The sequence below is a fragment of the Synchiropus splendidus genome, chromosome 9 (genome assembly GCF_027744825.2).
Source record: "Synchiropus splendidus isolate RoL2022-P1 chromosome 9, RoL_Sspl_1.0, whole genome shotgun sequence".
Taxonomy (NCBI): domain Eukaryota; kingdom Metazoa; phylum Chordata; class Actinopteri; order Syngnathiformes; family Callionymidae; genus Synchiropus; species Synchiropus splendidus.
In genome coordinates, this window is record NC_071342.1 from 6,852,961 (window position 1) to 6,879,313 (window position 26,353).

The 26,353-nt window shown below is 41.4% G+C and overlaps 1 protein-coding gene across 2 annotated transcripts; it reads left to right on the plus strand.

Annotated features, from left to right (window-relative positions):
- Positions 1–694: 694 nt before the first annotated feature.
- On the plus strand, positions 695–26,168 carry add3b (adducin 3 (gamma) b). 2 transcript variants are annotated; one of them, XM_053875364.1, is made up of 15 exons: positions 695–1,052; positions 9,320–9,510; positions 12,510–12,654; positions 13,292–13,443; positions 14,869–14,949; positions 16,378–16,527; positions 16,643–16,786; positions 17,522–17,620; positions 18,407–18,580; positions 20,775–21,035; positions 21,183–21,299; positions 22,058–22,147; positions 22,266–22,389; positions 24,025–24,120; positions 24,194–26,168. In XM_053875364.1, exons 2-15 carry the CDS (start codon positions 9,346–9,348, stop codon positions 24,418–24,420), a joined length of 2,025 nt encoding a protein of 674 aa, XP_053731339.1. In that variant the 5' UTR covers positions 695–1,052; positions 9,320–9,345; the 3' UTR covers positions 24,421–26,168. The 2 variants fall into 2 exon arrangements, with proteins under 2 accessions (XP_053731339.1, XP_053731338.1); XM_053875363.1 differs by lacking the exon at positions 695–1,052 and adding an exon at positions 6,638–6,807.
- The last annotated feature ends 185 nt before the right edge of the window (positions 26,169–26,353 follow it).

The window sequence follows — 26,353 nt, forward strand, 5'->3', positions numbered from 1 at the left end:
CGACATAAAAGACATGAAACTGAGGCCTATTTATGCTCAGCGTTACATACGGATCCAGACACCTGTCTGTGCTCTGCACATGTCCACAATGCTTACTGACCACAGGGAACAGTACCTCTGGAAACCATGGGGGGCAGTGTTGCTGTTATTACACGATACGTAGCTGCAATAAGACACAAAGAAGACAAAACCATGGCGGAAATTCAGCGTCCTCCAGTCATGATATATTTATTGGCCTCACCGAGCACCGCTTCCTTCAACGCTGCGTTTTCCTCTTTTGTGCAAGCAGTACATTATCAATACTTGGTTTTGTCGTTGTCATAAGCTTTGGACTCTGGGCTGCTCCCCCTGGTGGATATATTGGGGAACAGCAGAGCCAATGCATCACATGGATATAAACTGTGTTGGAGAGGTACGCAAAGTGGTGTTTGTAAAGACTCCTACTTTCCCTAGACATCCATCTGTTTTTGTCCATCACTTGTTGTGTTAAATGCGTACGATTAAGCATTTCTCTTTTGTAAATCAGCTTGTGTAGTCAGGTGGAAGAGTAACAAGAGAGCTCGGCTTTTCTTCCTCACTGACTGTACGTGGGAGGAGGTGATAGTGGGCAACAGTCTCTATGTGCTATGTTCCCTTCGCCTGCAAAATTTAGAACATGAGGCTCGATATGCAGTGGAAAATAAACTCCCTCACTGAGATTCACAGAGGCGATTGAAGCTTTGATGAAATGTAAAAGTGAAACTAGCTGGATTAAATGTATTTTGTGAGTGTTATTACAGAACATGTAGGAGGTGGACTCTCGTCCCTCCCATTTTTTTCAGCCCAAATCTTCAAGCTGGGTAGACAGAACCTCTTTGCTTTCCTGTGAGAATAGGCAGCCACTGTCAGAGAGGGGCTGAGGGAGTTTGGGAGATCACAGACGAAGGGGGGGGGGGACCAGATGACCCTCCACAGGCTGATAATGTAAACATTTCTGCAGCAACTGGTGGAACCGTGGGAGTTTGAAGTGAAACCTGAAGAATTATCCAGCAGGAAAAGTGTGCACCGACATTGTAAGTTCTTCTCTATATTCTGCTTTTGAACCATCTGGCTCGGACACTGGAGTGCAGATCAAAGGAGTGATGATGCAGTGCAGTTTTGTGATGTCTGAGCGTATTCTTGACTAAACGAGATCGTTTTTTGAGACTGCATTTATATATATATATATATATATATATATATATATATATATATATATATATACAATATAGACACAAATGTATAAATTCTAAAATACAATTTGATCATGTCTTTATTTTGTTTTGCCTTATTGTCCGTATTGTTATGTAATAATAACTGATGATAGTGATTGTTAACTTACCTATGGTTGTCAACATCACTGGTGGCTAAGACAAAATCGAATCGTCTGACAACAAAATTCTTAAGTCATGTAAAATGTTTTATTGCTTTGATTGTCTGCTGTGTTTTTTAAAAGTGTCTTGACAGAGATAATATTCATATTCATTTTAACATGCTTAAATACCAGCGAGTTACTTGGTGGAAATATTGTGATGGATATATGGATGGGTATATAGAAACACAATTGCAAACCGCTACATGAACGTCTCCGAATCATATATGTAGAACTCTATTACTGCTTATTGAATTCTTGTCAGAACCAAGCCTCCATCATCTGCAGCTGCAGTGACGACGCCAGATGTGAAAGCTCCAAACAGCTGTTTTCTATTAACGTCACCCTGCAGAAACATTAGTCTGTACAAGCATTTGTTGACTTTAGATGTGGGCCGGGGGCCGCCCTGCATTTCATAATATGTGCGCCTGCTGACGTGAGTTATGGCCGACCATTAAATCCAAAAGACGGGTCATGACCTCGAACCTTTCACCGATTGATTGCTCATTTTTCTGCCTTTAAATATTTTAGGGTGAATTTCATACCTCTCTTCCTTTTGACCTCTTTTTTTGGTAGCTGTGGTGCACAGGAATCTAACCAGCGAGCACAGTGTGACAGTAACTACTCCACTCAAACCTAATCGTGATTGAATGAGGCAACACATGACAGATTTAATAGCGACGTGTTTGCCACATCCTAACCATGAAACCACCACAACATGACGGTCCTCAGACCACAGACCAAACTCTGCTAAAATAAACAGCACCTCCTTCCGCTTTGTTGTGTGTGTGTGTTCGGATGATGAGGTGTGTGCTGATGTGGTTCTGCAGCCCAGAGCTCTGACGGCACACATCCAAGTACAACAATGTAAATTGTTTTCAGGTTCAAAGTGAATTCTGTTTTTACCACCCACCCTGCTGTGGGAGTAAAGCAGAACCCATTTTTAGTAAGTAGAGCGGCGATACTCTGGAAACAAACTATTCGGGGGAGCAACAATCATGTACATTTACTTTGGCTTTTTATGTGCGACATAACATGTCGGGATTCTTTTCCGAGATCAAAGTGTGAGAGAGTGAATGAGGACTCTTCATCTCTTAAACCCTGTAGAGCTTAAAACACTTTGCAAAGAAAACAAAAACAACATAAAAGAAATCGTAGAAAGTTTGTGTTCCTCTGGTGAGTTGTCTTTCCAACGGCAACCAGGGTGACAGACAAATTTTGGTCCCCCAGTGAAATCCTCTCGAGAACCAAATCACGCCTTTAAACAAATCCTGAATGGATTTTAATAAAATACGCACTTCATCACAACTGATGTAGGAGGGTGTCATCGCGAAGATTATTATTATACTATACTATATATACTATATATATACTCTTCCAATGTTTCAGGTCTGATAATTCACTTGAAGAATTAAGCAAAATGACACCATCAGGGCTGTATTCAGTTAGAAGACTTTTGAACAGCTAAGGTAGGAACTAAATAGAAAAACCCTAAACACTGTAGTTGTTCACTGTAAATGATGAGGTTGAAAAATTATTTGTTCATTTAACGTATAACTCATTTCTAGACCAAAAATGATTCATGATAATACTCAAATTCCAAATAATCATCTTGTTAATAATAAGTTGCACCCGCTTATTTCTCAAAGTGAGAACTCATTTACTATTTTTAACACAGTGAATGACCCAAATGTAGATTTATTTTTAATTTATGTACATTATATTCAAATATAAATGCAAAATTAAGTTTATATTACTCACCTTTCTAAAGTCAAGAATATCTTTTTCTATTATGATGAGTGTCATTACTATTGCCATGTATAATTATCCCACAGTGCTGGCAGGTTATTCTGTCAGTTTTAGCCTCAAACTAAGTGTTTTTTCCTCTCACTCGGAAAGTCTTTTTTACAGTGCAGGACCCCCTACAGCTCCGTGGCTAGGTTTTCTGGCCATGCTAAATTGGGTTGGTGTCCTTGGAAAGACCTGAGTGAGGGGTGTTTGTGTGGATTGCGAGGGCTTTTGGAGACGGCAACAGATGAATGGCTGGAAGGAATTGGATGTCCCTTAAAAATATGGGGCCCCACCCATGTCTGCCGACCGTACCCCTAGTGTGCGTTGAAAAATATTCAATTCCATGTCTGGACAAACGGCTTTGAAACTGGCTTCAGATGTGTTTTCTGTCTCGCCAAAGCATAAGGCTTCTCAACATCACCGTCTTCTCTTCAGTCTGTCCTTGAAATTTGTTCAAATTCAATCGACTTTTTCAGTCCATGTTTGTTTTCCTTTCCCGCCACACAGTTAGAGAGAGCCTGCCACAATGTGCTGGCGAGGTAAAATAATGAAAAATAGATTTCAAATGACAGCATGAATACATCAGAAAAAGTGGACAGTAACACCCATTCTTCTGTCAATATCACAATCTTTTCATACCAGCATCCCCGAGTTCAATCTCAGGAGGAACAATGAAAGATCTTTCAACTAATTCGTAGTTCTATTGTGTAGTATCTGATTTATTCATCTGGGCAGCGGTTTGTGTGGCAGCGTTTTGATGCTATTTGAGCCAGGCTAGCTGCTCTGTAATGAGACAAAGGCTGGCTTTTATCTGTAGACATCAATATCTTCAGCAGCAATCTGTATGAATGAAACTTTGACTAACAACACTGGACATTTGCTCAATGTGCTCAAGATCGACTGCCCTGACTGAAAAGTTCAAATAGTCAGCAAGAATGTGGGGCCAGCTGGGTGGGAGGATGTGCCGTGCGGTGTGTGTGTGTGTGTGTGTGTGCATGTGGTTTCAATGGGAGATCTGCCAGAAAAGGGGAGGAAAGGTATCAGAGTTTGAGTGGGTCATACTGAGCAGCAGTGAGAAAGTTCTGCTTTTCATTACATCAAACCATATGTCCACGGTTCTGCTCCGCCCACCAGACTTCCTGGAATTGTTATGTCAGCCAGTAATCCAACCCGTCTCCCAGATACTCCCATAATATCCACCGAAATTTGGGCTATTAGCCTGCCTTTGTCTGATGCTGAGGACGACAGCTGAAACATGAGTCACTCTCAGAAACCGAGGATTTGAGATTTGCCTTGCTCCTGATCCAGTTTCAATGCAACTTGGTTTAGGACTGGTGCGCCACGGATTGCGAAATAAGCAAGGTCTTTTGAATTTCGGTCACGATGAGGATTTCTGTAATGTGATCCAGGTGCTCCAAAGCGGTCGCTTTTTATTCAGTGGTTGGTTGTTATTATTAAACTGATGCACATTTTCAATCATTGGCAATTTAAAGTCATCATTCTTCATTCAGTTTTATCTCCAAATAAAGCCATTCTAAAGCCCTCTAGATGATCTCAAGATGCCAACATTCTGTACATCTGCAGAGCTTTGTTTGTGACACGCTGCAACAATGGGGTACATCTATTCCAAACCTCGTTGGTGGAGACATATGGCTCTGTTTCCAAAATGATCAAAGGTCTTACAGGTAAAAAGCAAATGGTCTGATGGGAGATGCAATAGGTGATGCAACGTGTATTACCTAAGGGAATTACATTTTCACCTGTCACCATTTTCACCTGTCACCATCCTTATTTGTCACAGAGTATGACATGCACCCGTGGACCACTGTAGATATATAGACCCACACAATTGTACCTAACTTCACTTGCAAGGTTGAAAACAACATGACGCACTGAAGACGTTTTGAATATCCATTATTACTTTGTTACTATTGCTTCCGGTGCTTGTTTATTACTCTCGCTCAGTAATCCATTTAAATACAACTTAACTGATAACATACTCAGAAGAAGCTATGTAAGTGCCACAAAGAATACAAACAAGACAGTTTGGGATGATCCTGACTAGTAAAGTTCAAAGGTCATCCTACGGATCACATCTTCGACCTTCATATTCTTTCTGGCTACAGCTCTGTATAAAGTTTAATACACGTTGTTCAGTGGTCATGTAAGTGTGAAGAAGTGCTTTGCTCTTCATATATATCTATTTCTAAGAAAATTTTAGCAGCGCTGCTGAGAGGATGCAGCTGGCACCCATGTATGACCTAATCTGCTTGATGTCATGTGAAACATGCCAGTGGAGTGATGCAATGTTGTTTTGGGCTTTGGACACTTTTATAAATAAATAACATTTTTTTAACCACTCTAACTGACTATTGATGTTTCACCTTACTTCTAGGGAATACTTTGACATCAAACTGAACATCTCATGATCATGTTTTTAGCAGCAAACTGGAGCACATGACAGATGCCTGTATCACAAAAGTAATGTGTGTTAAACTTTGTTTAAAACAATTGTGTGATTGAATTCTAACTTCAACTGTATTCACAGAGGAAGATTTAACAGAGAATAGGTAAATAAGAGGAGCGACCCAGACAGGAAGTGGAAAAAATACTGGAATATTTTTGAACAAGAAACAGATGGAAAACTCGATTTAGGAAGGGAGTGAGTTGTTAGGGGTCATAATGGATACTGCTGGGATAACAGGCCGTCAAGGTTGAGCCGGAATTTAAATAGATCAGGACAGAGAAGAATGTTTTCCTAAGTGGTTTCCAACATATCCTAGAGAGATAAGGAAGGATCCAACGACTCCGAAGCATCCAGCTGAGGCTGCTCCAGCATCTGGTCTGACATTTCCCTGAGAGCTTTGAGAGACAGATCCAGCTGGGGGATGCCAGTGGGATGTTGGGGTCTCAGGCTGTGGCACCACAAGCCACCTAACAGTACAACTATGTATGACAAAGTAAATGATCACGTCAATGCTGACACCAGAGGAGGAATAGCTGAATATGAGAACACAGTAACCATAAAAACAGAAATGAAATAATAAGGAAAGCAAGTGAAAACAGGAGGCTATTTTTTTTAATGGTAGTAAACTGTTTTGAATCACAAAGTCGTGCAGTTGATTTACAGGAACCACATTCCTCCCTTTATTTACAACCATAAAGGATTGCTTTCCACATGCTCCACATGCAACTGAAACTTTCACAACCTTTTTAAATAGAAGCTGCAAGAGTTCATAATTCATCCACAGAAGGGTCGATCGTTTCTTTTCAACTCAGCCATTCCTGACTTCTTTTGCTGGTGAACTCAAATACAGTGAGGATTCCAAAGTGAGCTTGGGAGCCCGTTCCTTTGTCCCGCCTCATACTAACAGGCCTGGTGGGTGGAAAAGTGGAGTCACATGGTCACTTCTCTTTTTCTCCCACACAAACACACCCACCTCCTCTTCCTCCCTCCACCTCCTCATGCAGCCGCTCTCTTCACTCGTCCTCGGCTCCGCAGTCTGGGACTTGTGCTCCTGCAACTCTTATTGACCATGCTTTGGTGAAGCTGTTTTTTCCCCTGACATCATCTCAGATTCCAAGCGTCTTTTGGAGGATTTCACTTCACTTGCTACTTTTTGAAGGTAACTTTGTGTCCCCTCGTGGGTTTGTGTACTTTACCTAGTGTGGCTAGTTTTGGGAGCATCAGAACTACTAACTTCAACTCGTTCAATAGTTCAAGCTACTATTTCTGTGTAACTAACTTGTCGTGCTGGTATATATTTGATGTGTTTCTAAGGTATTTGGAGGGTAACAGCGGGGCCCCGCGGTGTATTGCGCGTGTATCCCTCCACCCCCACAGCCAGGTAGCACCCAGGATGCTAACGGCTATTTACACTTAATTAACATAAAAACTTCTTTTGTCTGCTGCAGACAGAGATTCACGCCTTTTAACATCAACAGGCGATGAAAACCTGCAATTTTCCAACTTAGTTGCGCCCGTTCTTATTTATTTATGAAGTCTACGTGCATTTTATTTCAGTGAAATAATAGCATTTAATGCCGGAGTGGTTTATTTTTCAATGTGTAACGACAATATTCCGTTTTTTATTTCACTTATTGAGCCTTTGAAAAAGGGTCTGAGGACTAATGGGACCTCTAGCATCTCCATTTAAAATGGCGTTGTTTGTGGTTTGTTTGTTTGTAGCTTCTTAGCTCAACATTGTTGAAGTCTCTTTCCTGTGTTCTTGCTTAGTCAGCAAAAATACTTATTGAGGTCTGCGATTTTGAACGTCATTAATCAATATCAGTAATAAAGGCAGATTATTTGCTTACTTTTTTTGGAACAGACATGCGTACAATTGAGGTTTGACTTTGGCCCCCTTTAAACACGATTTGTTCAGTTGGGATCAGATGTGGATTGGATATCAGAAATACATGAAAAGACATGTGTAAAGGCACCAGACAATATATGTTGGACACCATCTCAAAATTCACACACTGAGGCGGTCTGGAACGGGTGTGCCACATGTGTATTGGCAATGTGTCTCCACAGCAAAGCATGAAGGCCGACACCTTCAGAAGCAGTGCTGAACAATCCTATGGAACTTGTAAGGATTTTTTGTACAAGAAACTCTCACCAATGTTACTCTTTGATCCAGAGCTTCAGTGGCCAAGACACTAATCTGCTGATCTGTCCAGATCGGCAATCAACATGTAAAGCCTCTCATGTTAGTCCGGTCTTATCTACACTTGTTTTATTTATCGAATCAATCGAGTTATCGAGTCAATTCACCAGTGATCTATCATGCTTTAGCGTGCCACACCTATGCATGAAAGTTACAAATATTGAAACACAAGTTGATTCAGTCTTGAATCTGGAGAAAGGACATTATGTTGCAATATATAATACGTACAATGAAGAAGTAAAAATAAATGTAAGTACATGTCAGCTGCGCGTTGTAGTTCACGACTTAAGCAACTTGGCTCTTTGTTTTGCTAAAAGGCCGTTCGTGAGTTCCTGTAAAAGGCATGGTACTGGTACTGGACCTTAGTGAAATTCTGAAACGACGATTCATACTTTAGATTAAATCTTCCCGGGGAGACAATATCAACTTTAATTAGAGGCCATTTTCTTCTCTGGTGAAGCTGACACTGTGGCCTAAAGGCACTTCAACACATCACAAGACAAGCGTGGCTTTGGAACATCATTATTTTTGGATTATGGTTTGAACAAGATGCTGCCCACTAATGTGATCATGGACTATGACTTGGAGCGTCTTTGTGCCAATTAGGAGCAGAGAGTTGCTGACAGTTGACGTTAGACCTGAAACGTTGTAGTTCATCACTGACCGCCGAACACTCTATTAGATGCTTCGAACGCCAGGCTCTTCATTCAAAGTGATTTAAGAACTTGGCAGCCCAAACATTGTTCATGGTGCTTTCAGATAGAATCCATGTTGGTTAGATTCACCAAAGAACCGCAGCTGAACCAGAACCTTGGCAGACATTGTCTGTACTTGCAACTTTATCAAATTTAGTGATGTGCTGGAATGTAACAAGGACTTGTGGCGAAGGCAAGAAGGGTGACTTGCACACCTCACTATTTACATAAAAAGATTTTTCTGATAGATTAAACCTAAAGCTATTACTATAGTCTGAAGTTAAGATACACAAGTCATTGCGAAATATTCCAGTTGAGCGTTCTCATTACTGCAATCTGGTTCTCACACTCATTAACCTGGAAGAGTATTAAATTATTATTAATACTTTATTCCACCAGTTATAACTAAAAATATGTCAAACATCATTGGAGAGTTGTTGTATTATATCCTTAACATTAGCAATATTGTGGTTGGAGAAAGTACAAGTTATAAGTACCGTAAATCCAAGCTGAACTTCAATCTCATTATTGTGGAATTGTGCTTTGAGTTGAAGGCAAACTATTATCATTTTTACCTACAGAATTAAAGTAATATAGGCTTAAAAGGGCTTAGTCTTCTGTTCTGGACTAAACCCTTAAATTCTGCACATTCAAATCAAACACAAAGCGACTGTAGCGTTTCCTATTGTCTTCGTCCCAGTAATTACATGAGTCACCAACACCCGTTGCCTTGGCAGCAGGAATATGAATCGTGCCTTTTTTCTGCTTTACAGATATAAAAGGACGAGCTGAGAGGATCATGAGCCTGGTGGAGGTAAGGCCCACGCCGGGGTCGCTGACCTTGCCCCTCTCCTGCAACAATGAAAACGAGCAGCTCCACGGCAGGACCATGTCACCAGACCTACGGCAGGACTTCAACATGATGGAGGAGAAGAAGCGAGTGACCCAGATCCTGCAGAGCCCAGTATGTTGTCTGCTGAGTATGAAGTGCCCGCCTACACGCAGCCAGATATGAGTAATAGATGGTGCTTTTAAAGCGATTAGAGCGAACTGTTCCTCAGCTTCCACTGCTTTTTCTTGTGTGTGAAGGCGGCTCTCATTGTGGTCTGCTTGCTCTCACAATCATGATCAGAAAGGAAGATATTTTATATTGTAATAGATTAGATATTTTGTCAAAAACAGTAAACTAAGAGATTTTTATTAAAAAAACATGACACATACTACAAATTTAACAGATTATGACATTTGCGTTGGCTTCATGATTCCTTCTGACATAGTCTGATCCTGCCAAAGTGAAATGTAATCTTCTGCATTAGCGGCACAAAGCATGCTTCTTGATTTATTGGCCAAGTAAGTCCGACTTTATTAAACAAAACAAGAACTCCAAATTGCAGCTGCTCACTTTGGCATAAATGTGTACGAGGGGGGTTCATGTTTTACAGTTTATATTTCATCATTTTTTATCGTAGCCATCTTGATTTTCACTTTATCAGTGATTTGAGTTTAGATACTCCCCCAAATATTTACTTGTGTTGAGGTATGCAGTGATTCTCATCACTCATTGAATAAGTCTGTTTAGACTTTAATCCTTGAAGTCGAAAGGATACTCAAGGCAGGAAGCACAACCAGGTGCAATAAACACATGCCAATGCAGGATCCAGAAATAAGACGGGCCCACACTCAGCTGCGATTGCATAACAGGTCCAACAACTTATCACATCACCATGGAAACGGTGGTCAGATGCAGGCTGGAGCGAGACTAGAGAGATGGGATGACGGGTTGCTCTTACAAATTCAAGAAATCAGGTTTAGCACAACCCCCCTGCACTCCGTGCCACTTGCATACAAAAAGCTTTTTAGTGGTCTTCACGGATTTGTGAAGAGTTACTGTAAAGAAAGGTGTGAACGCAAGCTGGGCTGCCAGGCCATTGACTTAGTAGATGAATGTCTGTGGAAAAAGGAATCAGGATGTGCTTTTAATTTGCATTCTTTGTTAATGGTCAGACGACAGTGGTTACTGAAGGTCTTTGTTTGGAGTTCTTAAAACAAAATGTATGTCCTTCTTGTGTCTGTTTGGCTCAGCTTTAGTGTTGAAAAACTCCCTGTCTATTAAAAGTAACTTAAAGCGCTTACATTTTTTTTAAAACAAATAAGTCTTATTAACTACGAATTCTTGAGGGAGGTAACATACTTTTTCCTGCAACTAAGGTGTGATTGCATGGCTAATTAAAAAAAAGCACTTTGTCAAAGCAAAGGTTTAATGTTTAAGGATTCATTGTATCGGAATATTGGCTGTTTTTATCTATCAATTCAAATGACTGTGTCACGACTTGACCCAGGAGGCAGAATGAAAAAAAAACAAAAGTAGTCTGTGATGTTGGAGGACAGGAATATGAGGAATAAAATGAGTGAAGCTCTGAAGATCAGAGGCCAACCAGAAAACAAACCTAGTTCCTGACAAAAATTAAACAAGCAGTACACCAAATAAAAGACAACTTGAAATAATGCTTACTTTCAAAATAAAAAGGTGTTTGTTAGTCGTTTCACAAGGTGTGGCTGCGTTACATCGACTCAAACAAATCCAAACTACTGTAAATTCCAGACTACAGAGCACACTGGAATGTTAGCCACACCCACTAAATTTAAGAAAATAGGTCCTGTTCATACATAAGCCGCAGCGGTCTATAAGCTGTGGGTGCAGTGGTGCTGTCTGCGCCGTAGAATGGTCAGCATTTTAATGGTAAAAATGCATGAAGATCACTTCTAAACTAGTTTTGAAAACAGGGTCCAGTATGGAGTCTGACTCATGAAACAAACTCTGCAATGTTTTGAATTTGAATCATGAACTCACATCTTTTATTTACAATAAAGCGCTCAAAATGCACTGTTTCCTCCTTCGTGTCGGACGTGGAGAGAAAACTCCACTCCAAGAAAGCATTTTGAGCGCTTTAATAAAAATAAAACCTACACATTCATCGGTTTGATGTGGCACGGCTCAATTTTTCCGCAGCGTGACGCTCTTTAGCCTGTAAAAATCTGTATATTAGCCACAACGTTGTTTTAGCCAGTGTCCAGACCGTGAGAAAAAAGTAGCAGGATGGTATTTATATTACTGTATATATTTTTTGTTTATTGTTTACAAGGAAAACTAACAAAACTGCAGCACATTTCTAACAGTTCTCACTCAGCATTATCAGTGTCATTCAACATATTATGGAGAATGTGTAAAAATGCCAAACAAAAAAAGAAACTAACGGCCCATCATCAAATTAATGTTCAGCAGTATTTCTATTAGCACTCATGCATGGGGTGTCACTTGTTCTGTCATACTGAACTTCTGCGGTATGCCAGTTCCAACAGATTTCCCACTTATGTTCACAAACACCAGGACAGGAAGACATTTTATGAGCTCATTTAGGCAACACAAAGGCATGATAAAAGTCACTGCACATCCCTGCGGAACATCATGACATGGCCATTCAGATCACTGTACAAGCCTTACTGGCCGCTACACTCCTCGGTAAACAAATAAATTATTGTCTTTCGGGACTACTGGCGCAGCCGGCAGACTCAAGTCGTATGAATTAATGGGAGAGGGAGACTTGTAAATAATATCAGTGGATGCTGAGATACTATCAGCGGTGAGGTAATATTAAATATTTATTAGCCTTTCTTGAAGTCAACATCCATAAATCAGAGTGTGATGAAGGCCATTGCCACGGTAACTTAAGATTTGAAACAGTCAATAATGGATAAACCAGTGGACTCGAAACAGGATCTTAAGATGACAAGAGACTTGACAAAAGTCTTACATTAAAAATATTTTTCTTCTTGCTCTCTGACACAACTTTTCTTTGACATGATTTCAAATTTGGTTGTAATGTAGTGTAAACGTATTTCACGTTTATTTGAAGTGGAAGTCATGGCTGCCTTCCCTTACAAAGAAATGTTTTCTGTTTGCAGGTGTTTAAAGATGAGCTAGAGGGTCTGATTCAGGATCAGATGACAAAGGGCAACACTCCAACTGGCCTCCTGGCGCTGAGACAGATCGCTGACCTGGTCATGGCCAGCACCGTGGGAGGGGCCGGCCCCTTGACTTCACCTATCAGTGAGTCACAGAGTGTGTCTGCGCCTGAATCCCGCACTTCAGGGCCTGATTATAATTCTGCCTGTATACCCCGTGTCTGTTTGCATTATGCAAGCTGAATCTCTTCATTGTCATGGGGCTGAATTCTTGGACTCTTGTGACTCTGAATAACCCTGAAGCTGCAGAAAAGACAGAAAGCTGTTGACAGTGTTATTTCATTGACAAGGTTTCTAACAAGCAGCCCTCATGACCAATCCTGCTAATGGATTTCAGCAGCTCGCCATGCTAATATGATCACCTAACCTCTTTGCCTTAAAGGTCAGATATAAGATGATGAATAGATCATTTAAAAAGCGTACGGGCCATCTCAAAGTTTAAATGTCACGATAGGAAATCACAGATTTAGCCTTGCTCTTTTCAAAGAAGCCATAAAAGATTGAGTCCCACACCATTAAATACCCTAATATGGTAGTATGAGCCAAAAATATCACTCGGTTTCTCGCCGGAAAGTCTCAGGGGACCTTTCTCTCAAGGTTCAGCTGCAAAAACTCTCAGGGATGTTTTAACTTCATACCCACTTTATCCAAACATCCTCATGGTTGTTCCTAGACCCGTTTGAAGAAGCAGAAATTTGAATTGTTATCATCTCTTCTGGCAGCCTTAGGAATGGTGACTCCAGTTAATGACTTGTTTGGAATCGAGTCTCCGTCTTTCGCCAAAGGGGAGAAACAGAGTCGCTGCCGGCTGGCCAGCCTCTACCGGCTTGTTGACCTCTTCAGCTGGGCTCGTTTTACAAGTTCATACATCACGGTGAGTGCGAGTTCATCATGTCACTCCGGGGCAAGTCTGCAGATGCAGTGCCGCACATGGTTTGTGCACCAGTGTGTGTTGTTTACAGAGCTGCCAGACTTGGTACGGATTTAGAATTTATACTAACTGCCTTTGCTGGAGTCTTGTTCAATAAACAAGTGAGAATAGGATTTTTTTTTATTGTTTCTATCTAGTTATAACTCAGATAATTACTTGCTGATGTTCCTTATTGCTATTATGTGTTGATGAGCTGCATGGTGGCTGATACCCTGGGGACGTTGTGGGGATACAGGAGGAGTTTGAGATGCAAGGTTTTGTCAGTCCAACGTTTCAGCCAGGCTCTCAGTGGCGATATCTTTACCTGCTCTTGGATTTACTCAGCGTTGGTGGTGGGGTTCATTGGATTTATTTATTCCTGAGTGAACCAGGAGACCGATCAGTATCCCCAAGTGGAATGCGAGGAACAGTGTTGCAACACAGAGTGAACCTAAAGTAGAGACTAAGCTATTTGTAGGAACAGGTTTGGTTCCCAAACATTTCTACCCTGCCCTTTTTAGGCACATAAAAATAGCATAGCCCTGCCACTCTCCAGAATAACACACTGGTGTGAAAGTGAGATTAAAACGTGGAGTATTTTAATATCTGTTATTATTTTGACCCCCTGAAATAATTTTATATTATCCTGTACTTGTTGATGGAGTGACCACTGCGTATATACATGATGTTTGTGTGTATAACTACCCTCTTTTTTGGGCTTTGTCATTGTATGCTATGAAAATTAAGGTTGAACATCACGTGAATAAATGAGCAGCTTGTCCTGCGTATGGAAGCTTTGCTGCATTCAAGGACACCTCACAAATACGGATTGGATTATGTTTTGTAGCTCTTCATTTACACATCAAACATGAGGCAACGCTGCATTTGAAGGGACAGGTGGCGACGCAACCTCACACTATTCGTTGTTCCTGCTGCGATATTTGTCCAGGATTTTGTTCTTCCCCACGAACTTGTCACGTCCCTTTAAGTGGCAGCATGGATCACTTAAGAGAGCACTGCATTAACGGATGGTTAAGAGTAAATCCAGCTGTAAGTTTTGTGGCTTCAATCTAATAGTTCTAAACTAAAGCTATGATACTGACTCTGAGGAGGGCCTGTTTCAGTGGGTGGACAGGGACAATGGTTGGAATGTCAGCCACTTCGCCTAACTCATTGAGTCGGTCCTGGCATCTCATATTGTGGATGCTTCTCCCAGCTAACTGACTGAAGCAGAGGACAAAACCTTGTGCATCCATTGTATCACACTGAATCACGGCAAAAGTAATTTAGCAGCAAGATCGTTAAACAGGAAGCATGTTTGTCACTCATCACAAATCTAATGAGCATTGCTGTAGTTTGTTTGATTCACAAAGCTTCTGTCCTCTTTAGGTGCGTGTAAGTAAAGAGCAGGATCATGTGCTCATCGGTCCAAGAGGTCTGTCTTTCGCAGAGGTCACTGCAGCAAATTTGGTAAGTTAAACAATTCTGTCTCAAGTGTCTCAAGTTTTTCAATTGTAAACAGAGGCTGACCATTTTACTGTCTGTGTGGAAGTCTTAAATTAGCCATTAAACTTCGGTCCTAGTTTTGACAGCTTCAGCAACATGAGGAACATGTCTAGTGAGTTACAGATGGTTGTTGATTTGGACTGTTGAAACTCAGCTTTGCAGGGAAGATTATCGTCTCGTTCTAATGTGTTTTTGCAAGTAGTTGTCAATGACTGGATGTGTCTGATGTTCCTAGCCTGCCCTGAGCACCTTGAATTTCAGACGTTTGTATTGGAAACAAACTCCTCTTTGTGTCCCACTTTCTCTTTCATTAAGTTGAGTTTGGGGTTCAAATCACATCCACTCTGAAAGCCTGCCATGAGTGCTGAGGTGCTCTCTATTAGACTCCATTCTAAGTAATGGAAAGCAGATTGACCGATGACGGAAATAAACAGTTGTCCCAATTTATAAAAGTTCCTCGTCATTAGCAAACAGACCGATAGTTACGATATATCTAAAGGGCAAGTTGCCTTTCCTTATGATTTCGGCAGTACAGGAAGTCTGTCAGGCACTAGCAATGGTAGGATTCAGGAAATGTGTTCTTCTGAAGATGGCCAACACCAAGACTGCTATTTAAAAACACATTCTGACATTTAGCGCCCGTATATTCAGAAAGCTGCCAAGTTTCCCCTGGTTTTGATGTCAAATTATTTGCATCTGTCTGCCAAAAAACATAGCCTTAACCCTAAGTTGCAGCTAGCTGACCATCGTTGGCTCACCATCTGATGTACACGCTCCACTCACTACCATCGTTGCCAACTTGTTGATACTTGAAATAATAGCTTAATCTTTAATATTTAAGTCCCAGTCTTTCATCATTCAATAATTCTTCTTTGAAAAAAACTGGACCGATGTGTTGGTTTCTACTGGAGACCCAGTTAAGGCTCAGAATACAAAAAATGTTTGGCCTCGTTGGTGACGCTGAATTGCTCTTTGGTGTTAGTGTGTGTCAGTTGTTTTCAGTGCCCATAACAGACTGGCAATGTGTCCTCTGTGTCCAACCTCGCTCTTGTAAAACACTTTTAATTGGCTCTAATGACCCCAGTAAGCCGGGACGAACAGGTTGGTGAATGAATGGTTTGTCGTCCTCAGAAGTGTTTACAATGAAACTTTTTTTTTGATTGAGTTACGTTGCACCTGCTAAATGGAAATTGCACTGCGGTGTAATTATATTCTCTAACTGCAATTCAATGCAGCTCAAGTGGACTTGAGTTAAATTTGCAGGTTAAAGCCTTTTCATTCAAGTGATTCTTTTCATCATTAGTCAACGCCTCGCCTCAGCTTTCGTTCAGTCTCACATTGGAGAAAAGTTTCTTTGCTTACAAGTGAGACACGTGTTTCTCTGCTTTTTAGGTGAAAGTCAACATGATTGGAGACGTGGTGGACCAGGGGACCACTGACTTAGGCATCGACCACTTTGGATTTTCTCCTCATGCAGCCATCTATTCCATGCGTCCTGACGTGCGATGCATCATCCACCTGCACACTCCTGCTACAGCTGCCGTGAGTGTATTATTAACTGCAGCGACAGACCCTCTCTTTCCTTAAAATGTTGGTTAACCTCTTTGTTCATCTCTCTGCTTCGACATAAGTGTGTTGGTTTCTTCCATCCATGCAGGTGTCCTCTATGAAATGTGGACTGTTGCCCATTTCCCAAGAGGCTTTGCTGCTGGGTGAAGTAAGCAGCTTTGGTTACCATGGCAGCCTGGATAATAAAGAGGAGAAAGTGGAGTTTCAGAAGGCGCTGGGCCCGACTGCCAAGGTAGTGTCAAAACAAAAGGCTTCATTGGTGACAAACATGCCCCGCAGATGCTTCCCGGCGATAAACAAAAAAGCTAATTACATACATACAGAGTGAAATGTGTTGCTGATAAGAGTTAAGAGTTCTTTATATCACTTTTCACTCATTTGATAGGATAAAACTCTTCACTGTAAAAGACCCCGTGATACACATGTCGACGCACGTTGTTATTTTTCGTGGCTGATATTCGTTTTAGTCCAGTCGTGTCAGTTAACGTGCATCATTCTCAGCTAAGCTCCAATAACACAAATACTCCCACCGCAGAATTCCTTCTCCCTCTGTTATCTTAGCACTGCGTCATGCTATCTGGCCAGTGTGTGAGTCAAGCTATGGTCTCAGGGAGCGAAAACAGAGCGAGAAGGAAGATAAGGAGAAAAATCCTCAGATATTTGTGAGTCAAGTTTCTCCTCCAAAACACAACAAATGCAAGTGAAACTGACAATGACTTCTGTATCAGTTGATATACGCCTCTGTGCCATGCGAGGACGGTCATAATGAAGCACCATGTATTCATTATAGCCCCCAGGATATGCTAATGATGCTGAGAAGTTACATTTGTCTGGCTTGTCAAATCCCTGGAGAGTTAAAGTCATGCAGAATTGACTCCGTCTGAGATACTTGCCGGCGAGCGCTCAGGTGGTCGTAACGTTTATGTCGGGCTGTAAAGAGGCTCAAGTGTTTTTCCATGTTCCTCAGGTGATGATCTTGCGGAACCACGGGCTGATCGCACTTGGAGAAACAGTAGAGGAAGCCTTTCACTACGTCTACCACTCACAGCAAGCATGTGAAATTCAGGTACTAAACTTTACTTTGTGTTGTATTTAATGTTTTAGGCTTTCTCTCCAGTTTATTCTCATCTCAAAAATCATATATTTGACCCAGTTATCACTTCCATGTCACATTATTTTATTATACATATATATTTTTTTTTTTCAATAATAAACTCATCATTTAAGTGAATTCCGGTCCTTTAGTTGTGATCAATTGAGGTCACAAACTGCATCACTTTACTTATGCCCATACATTTGAAAAGCCTGTGTCAATTTTCATTTTATTAAATTAAGTAGCAAACAACTATTTCCTGTCATCTTAACTGATATTAAATCAATTAAAATGATCTAAATTGTGGTGTATTTTTTAAAATCATTATTCCTCACAAAGATTCTCGTCGTTATAAGCAAACGCCCTTCGATTCTGTTCAAGAAAGTCCCTGACTGTTTTACCTCAGACAGTTGCTTTTCTCAGAGGCAGTACACCTTTGGCTTCTCATTAAAAGAGGGTGAGCTCTATGAAACATTTTTGCTTAATTTAAGTTCCAAATGTTCAGAGAGAGCCCTTGTAGCACCGTGTCACAGAGAACAAGCATTAGCATGAAGGCTGACATCTAAAAATTGATATAATAGATGTTCAGATATAAACAACCTTGACTTGTTGACATAATTGCAAAAAAGCAGTGAGTCGGTTAATGGTTTAAATGCATGTACCAGCACGTTTAGGGAACAAGGGGCGCCTTCGTGTGTGGTCTCTGGCAGCAAGGACAATGGTTTCACCCATCTATAATGGGGTTTTGTTCCGGCTCAGGTGAATGCCCTGGGGTGCGCAGGTGGGCAGGACAACCTCGTTCTCCTGGATAAAGAGAAGTTCAAGCCCCTGACACAAGGAGTGGCCGCGGCCGGCGTGGGGATCACCAACGAGTTCAAGTGGAAAGTGGGAGAAGCGGAGTTCGAGTCCCTGATGAGGATGCTGGACAACCTGGTAAGTGAACCCTGACACGTGACGCTCCCAGTTTCCCCCTCAGCGTTTCCTCGGGAAGTGTCTGATTAGGACACACAATGAGTGTCGCCCTGTGTGTTTTTCTTCTTGAGGGCTTTATTAACAGCCTCATTTATTCCACCTCACCGTCTAATAACCCGACACACACAACATTTCGAGCCAGTAACTGTGGTTTGAGTGGGCCGCAGCTGTTTTAGCTCCCTGTTATTTGTCATTGCCCACCCACCCACTCCATCTCAGCCACCAGCTGGGCAGTACGAACCACAGCGACCACACACTTGCTTAAAGACTTCGCCGCTTGATTGGATCTCAGTCGAGGGCGGCACGCTGTCGTGCGGGCTGAGACAATTGTTTGGAAATAAAAAAAAAAGAAACTTCAATGCACCTCAGTGGATTAAATAATGAGTCTGTTGCTCCCCCAAAACAAACAAATTGAAAAGCAAACGTTTGGAAAGTGAGTTTCCAAGGTTGTCAGACTGCGGAAAAAGAAAGAAAGAAGAGACGTTAGAGAAGTATTATGGGAAAAGGTCTGACAAGGATTTTCTTGCTTTACAAGGTTTAGAAAGTTACTTCAAGATAAAAGGGAAGAAACAAAGCATATTATTGAGCAGTGAGCTGCCGCTTCACAGCAAGAAGGTTGCAGGTTCACTTCCAGCTTGGGGCAAACTCTTCCCTGTGTGCTGGTGCAGGTTTACTCTGAGTACTCTGATTACCTCCCACAGTCCAAAAATAGACTGAGTTGAACATGTATGTGTGTCTGTGTGTGACTGGTTGTTTGTCTCTGCAAGCCCTGCGATAGGCTGGCCACATGTTGCCCCCTCGCGCCCCAAAAGTAGCCCACAGTGACACTAGTAACGGAGTGGTATATGATCAAGGAATGAATGTTAAGGAACTCTCCTTTAGATTTTTAACTGTCTAACGCTTGTTTGTTTTGCTTGAAGTGAACAGTCATCGTGGCCTTATTCCAAAATAAGTTCCAGTTTTTGACTGTGCAATAACAGTTTAAATGGGGGAAAGGGAATTAAACACAACTCCGATTAGCAAATTGAGATGATGAATTTTATCTTTCAACTGTTCACCGTGTTTACAGTAACACACTAACTCCAGACCTATTATTGTTCAGTTTTTCACCATATTTTAAGGGCAATGCCCAATGAAAGTAATTTTTAAAAAATGTGAGGTAATACTCTAAATCACCTTCTAATGAGAATAAAATCACCGTCCGACTCAGTTTCTCACATATCAAATGCTGTACTGCAACTTAATCTTGCTCCTTCTCAATAAACTTGTCAATGCAGCTTTGTGCTATTTTTAATTTACTTTCTCATTTTTATTGCCAATATGCTGACACATGGCTTTGTATCTTACTTAAAGTGAAGTTATTTGACTTCGCAAATAAGATTTCATGAATCATCTGTTTGTTGTCATGTGATTAGTTCAGTCCACATACAATATGCAGCTGCCTTCCTACCTGAACATTCATTCACAACGATTCTTTTCAGTGTGTAATGGCGCAAATGATGAGAACTAATGAACATGTTTCACAGTGTTGTCCGTCTGTCTGTCAGGGTGAAGCAAATGAATCACTTAAATTGCTGGAACTAGATCCAGTCATCGCTGGTGCCGAGGTTAAACTGGGCCAGGGCAAATAATGAACAATCCTCTGGTTGTCACGCATTTTCTGCAACATTTCCTCACCACAGTGCTAATTTGGCTCAGCCAGAAACAGAAGAATGTTCAGCTGTAGCTGCTTGCCGCAGCCTCGACAGCAACTCAGCCACACTTTGACAGTCAAACCCCAACGTAGCGATGTTTTCCAAGGCAATCTTGTCACACTGTCTGTGAGAAACTGGTGCTCGGGGTTGCTGCGCTATACTGCCGACTTCAGACTGCTGCGGCTGAAAGTTCCCCTCAGTGGGTTTTCTTGTTGTCTGTGCGCGACTTTGATGTATTGTTAACAACGCACTTCTTCAAACCCAACTTCTACGCTTTTCCCTGTGAAACTGGTCAAGTCTGCGTGTTTGTACGTTCACGGTTTAAATATTTAGACCCGTAGGGATGGATGTTTTCTTTGCGTCTCACAAGGTTTATGTTGTAATTATTTGATCGGAGGGAAGCTGAGGACGAGTCAACATCCGCTCGCAAACCAATAATCTCTCCTCTCTGTGACCTTCAGGGCTACAGAACTGGCCACTCTTACAGGAACCCAATTATCCGTGAAAAGCCCAGGTCCAAAAATGACGTGGAGATCCCTGCCACGGTGTCTGCGGTGCCACAGGAGGACGATGAGTTAGGTCTGCGAAGCCCCTTTAAGTTTATGGTGCAGAAACAGCAGAGGGAGAGAACCCGCTGGCTCAACTCACCAAACAGCTATTTGAGAGTCAATGTCCCCGAACAGTCGCCGAGCGGAGACGTCAGCCCCAGGACCAGGACCATGGTGCGTGGAGTTTATGAAACATGACATTTTAAGATCAGCACCACATGCTGCAAATGATATCATGACGCTTGTTTTATATCAGCCTGCCCTCTAGCGTTACTGCGTGGAGTTGCACGTCTAAATCACTGACTCTTTCTTCTCCCCCAGTGGATGAGGTCTTCACAGCCAGGAAACAATGCTGGGACCCCGATAAAGATCGAAGACCCTAACCAGTTTGTGCCGCTTAACACCGATCCCACAGAAGTTTTGGATAAAAGGAATCGGGTAAGAAATACACAGTATTGAGTTAGGATAAACACTCCATCAGCAGAAGGAGCTGAGAGTCTAGGAATGAAACACTTGTTTCAGTGACTGTATGGGGTGAAATGATCAAGTTTTGGGTTGATATGATGAGAAAATGAGGCTGCTGTCAAATCACTATATCCATCCTTTGGTCCAGAGACAACCTTGTGTGAAATCCTGAACAGAAACACTGCCATCCAGTGGCGGGAGCCTGTCGCTGCAAGAGTGGTTTAATTTTCAGCCAAACTCGATTGTAGCCAACCACATGGACGGCACCAATGACATGAAGCTGCCGCTTGCAGACACGTTTGAATTAACGTTTTCTATTCACTTATTAAAACCACCCTTAAATGACAGAAAACTCAATCATGTTTTTTTCCAGAACAACACGAGTGCTCTCAAAACTAATCTGCCACAACAATGAGAAGATAGCAGACGATTTCATGCAAAATATCTTGAATTAAGACTCCTAAATGCTCTGTGAAGTATTAAGTGTTTTCTGAAAGGTACACATATTTAGGACCATTACCATTCTAAGTGTATTTGCACAGCATATGAAACAGCCAGTGGACTTAATCCAGCGCAGTTGAGTCAGCATTAGACCCACACATCAGTGAAATCAGTAAATAGTCCAAAGAATTGCATTTTATCTTTATGTAAATACAATAATTCATATTCCAATAAGCCTTAGTGAGACTAGTTGATAAATAAATGATAATTCTACCTTTTATTTCATCCAGATCAAAGAGCAGCACAGAGGCGACATGATGACCTCGGGACCGAAGTCTCATTTGCTTGCAGGCATCGTCGTCGACACTGTTCCCGGACCTGTGAGTGCATTTTCAAACGCTTTCTTAAAATACTGTTCCATTTCCTCACTTGAACTTGGTGTACTTTTCCAGCAGTAAAATATATAAAATGATTAATTCATCTTCCTCTGGTTGTCAGGCTTTCATCATCGAGGATGAAGAGCAGACTCGCTCTCTTCCCCCGAATCCCTTCAATCATCTGACAGAGAAAGTGCTGGAGGAGTACAAGAACCTGGTGGAGAGGAAGCAGCAAGGACTGGAAGGTAGGGAAGATCACAACCGAAATACACCACAGCAATTTTTTACTGAACTTTTCCACTTCATATTGTTGTGGATTATCTAAATACTGCCTCACATTAAGCCCACACATTAAGTCACTGTACGTTTTGGCAAAAATAAGATTAAATTACTATTAATAAGATTAGATTACATTTCATTTTTTTCTTTTTTGTATTTACTTACAAATTATGATTGTCATTTAATCATATACTTTACCGTTGTTCTCAAGTTTTTTGTGTATTCAAGTATTTAAACTGCTAAAATAAGTCATCCTAAAACTAGTCATAATGTTTCCATTTTAGGTTACATTCTATTCCAATATTGTTATTTTGAAAAAAAATATTATTCACTCATGTTTCAGAAAATTATTCTATTATCTTGTTTCTCATGAAAGTCTAATGAATATTAAATAAGTACATATTAATTCACTCATTCCAGTGTATATTATTATTATTGTTGTTGTTTCGCTTGTGTATTTGTGCTACATCTACCCTATATTTTCTACATTTCAAATGTTATTGATATCATTATGGCTAGTGATGAGTCGATGAGGTTTCATGAAACAGTGTCCTGATTTTCAGAGGCCACCAGGTGGTGCTATCTACTGCAAAATGTTTGGACTTGAACAGCTAATTCAATGAAACCTCACGTCATATCTAAACCAAGAGCACCACCTAGTGGCCTCTGAAAATTAGAACACTTTTTCATCAAACCTGCAACACTGTTTCATGATGCCTCATCTACTCATGACTAGTTATCGTCATTCTCATGTGACCTCAACGGGACAGCAGGTGGCAGTAGTGTTCCCAGGACTCACTCAATACACATATTAGGTAGTACATTGTTGTGGGAGCTGCAGCAGTGCAGCTGTTGACAGGGACTCTTTGTCAAACCAAATCTGAGCGATCTGCTCAGCAGCGTTGAAATCAAATTTGAAGTTGTCTTAAGCTTAGTCGACATCGATTGCCGATTAGCTTAGTCAGGTGACCTCGGATGACTCTGGAGGGATTTTTCTTCCGATGGCGATGGCGGCATGTCGGACAAAAGGCAGTGTGAGCTTGCAGATTATTTGAAGTTTCCAGACCTCCTCTGCGTGTTGGTGGTTTGTCATGCTGACAACACGGACCTGTTGTCACAACTGATGAAGAAAGTGTTTATTTAAAGAACTGGGTTCCACTCTGTGTGTAGGTCCACAGCACAGTGAAAGTAGAGCTTCACTGTCTGGTGAATATTGCGGTCATGTCTGAGCTCCACTCTGTGTTGAGATAAACAAGGTGATTCTTTGGTCCGCAGAGGCCCTAATGGATGGCCGTGATGCTGAACTGACTTGACTCAGCTGACATCACTGTGCCATCCATGTTGGATTGACACGCTTCTGCCTGTGTTCCCAAATACACCATGATTTCTGCAGAAGTCGACAAGTAGAAGTAGTTTCAGTCGTGCTGTCGAGTCCCAGAGCGCGATGAGTCAGTCTTATTAAAGCTGCCGACACGCACAACATGTCTAACCTGAGGGAGAGGTTTCTGAGCCTGGGAGTTGCCATGGTAACGCAGGTGAAGTCAGATGATGACAAGTCATTGAATTCACAACTAAATCAATGGTGGAACTGTGACTTGCAGAGGAGGATGAAGTCACCGATCCAGATGAGATGACCACATTCGATGGCTCCACCATTTCTCTGTCCTTCTCGCCCATTTCCACGCCGATAAAGCTGGGTAAGGTCCTACTCCTGACAGTTAAACCAGCGCTAGAAGACCCTTTTTGACGCTCTGGACTTTTGCTCCACAGACTTGCTGAACGGCAGCGACCACCCCATTGAGATGGAGGAGGATCTGAGCGTGGAGATCTCCAAGCTGAGCATGAACAGTCCGGAGACAGTGGAGATCTCCATCACCAGCAAGCAGAAGCCGGCGGAGACAGAGAACCCCGACAGCCAAAACAAGAAGAAGAAGAAGAAGTTCCGCACACCTTCCTTCTTGAAGAAGAGCAAGAAGAAGGAGAAGATCGAAATCTGAGTTGGAAAACTGCTCATTATTGTAAGAAAACAGTGTTACTGTAACCTCCGTTTCTAAATGTTTTAATGAGACTAAAGTAGGTTTTAAAAGTGAAAACACTTTTCAGCTAACAGCCAGTTCAACACGTTCATTAAATTATTTCAGCTGAAAGTGTGACTTTCGAGAGGCTGAAGAATATCTTCAAAGTGACGTCGACTAGATTGTTATTGTTTTTCATTTCAAATCTCACGTGGTGCGTTCATTGACCCTGAAAACTGCAACCTGCTCCATTTAAGAGGGCATTGACGTCCCATTGGGTTATGGTTATTTGGTTATGGTTAGTCCAGTCTGGTGCAAAGGTTTAATCCTTGTTAGGATGTTCAGCCCGTCTGTGATCTAAAGTTGTCTTCTATATTAGCTCTTTATGAGTGCCACAGCTTCTCAAGCCCTAAAAATGGGTCTCAAACAACAGAACTGTTTAAAAAAAATGTTCCAATGTGGCCCGCTACATTGTGGCTTTCAAATCACAGTCAAGGCAGGTCATGAATGCATGTTGCTTACACCTTTGAAAATGAAGATAAGCTCAGAAACACCCCAAAACAAAATGTGAATAGAAGAGAATTTGATGGACAAAGGGATGTGTTTCACAGTACAAACTGAAATAAATATAATTTTGATTGGCAGTTTATGACATCTTATGTGATCTAGTTTCACGCCCCAGAATTAAAGGGATACAATTTAATGTTTTCGTGCAAGGTTGAAGCAAAATAATCGTTTTTTTATGCATACATAAAACATGAATTAAAATTGTGGTCTAGAATTCAACCTAAATCGTATGGCCTTATTTATGGGTGACTGACTTATTTTCAAGATGATTTAAGCTATTGAAACTAGATGAACTGCTACGTGAAAATCATTTATTAAAGTAAATCTATAAGCTCAAAAGAGACCAATGTTAGTGATAAAGCTTCTTGAAACAGAGCCCACAAGATGGCGCTCTCTGCGCTAAACTTTTATGGACGTGCAAAACCAGTTCCCTGAAACTTCACATCATTTTTGAAACGAGAGCGCCACCTACTGAGCTTTGAAAACGACGACACTGTTTCACAGAGCTTCTTTTGGCCCATCACTATTTTCTGTAAATGGGTCGAAAACTAATATTTTCTATATATTAAAACAATCTGTTCAGTGTTTTTTAGGAGTCAACATTTCGGATTAGCAACATATGGGTTGTTTATATGGAAATATCTTTGCACAACTTTGAATGTAAGCTGAAAGCAGTAGTCCAACTAACTCCAGATTATAACCATTCCAAGTACGGCTTGTTTGTTATAGCGTTTATATGAATATTTTTTATTACTCCTGCGTGTTTGATACTTTCATTCTAACTGTATTCTCGAGATATTTACACACTAACTGTGACACGGTAATATTTCATGTTTTTTGTTCGTGCTGCTTGCCTGTAAATATGCTTTGTGAAAAGAAGTGAGTGTGCTGTGTATTTCTCCCTCCTACTAGTGGAACTGCCAGCATGTGGCCAGTTGAAGCTTTTATCTGTGGTGTGAGAGGAGCGGTCGGCCCGGTCCATAATGTGAACCCTCTGTATATATATATATTCCCATTGTCCAGCCTTCGCCACATAGTGTCTAAGACCTGTGTGCCTACAGTTATCTCCTCTGGTGTTTACATTGCGGTGTGTTTCCATGGAGCTGAAGCTCACGCTCCTCAAACTTACATTCCATTTGGTGTAATAAAAGCTGTGAACGGTTTCCATTAGTCTCCTGTGAATCTATATTTGATGGTTAAACGTAAGATAAGAGAGAGTTGTTACCTGAGAGGCCTGTTCTCAGGTGAACCGTAGGTTCTCTGACAAGAGTGAGATTATATATTACAAAGAGCATCTGATGTCCTGAGAGCCGGAAAGTTAACACAAATAAGAGATTTGTAAAGGAAG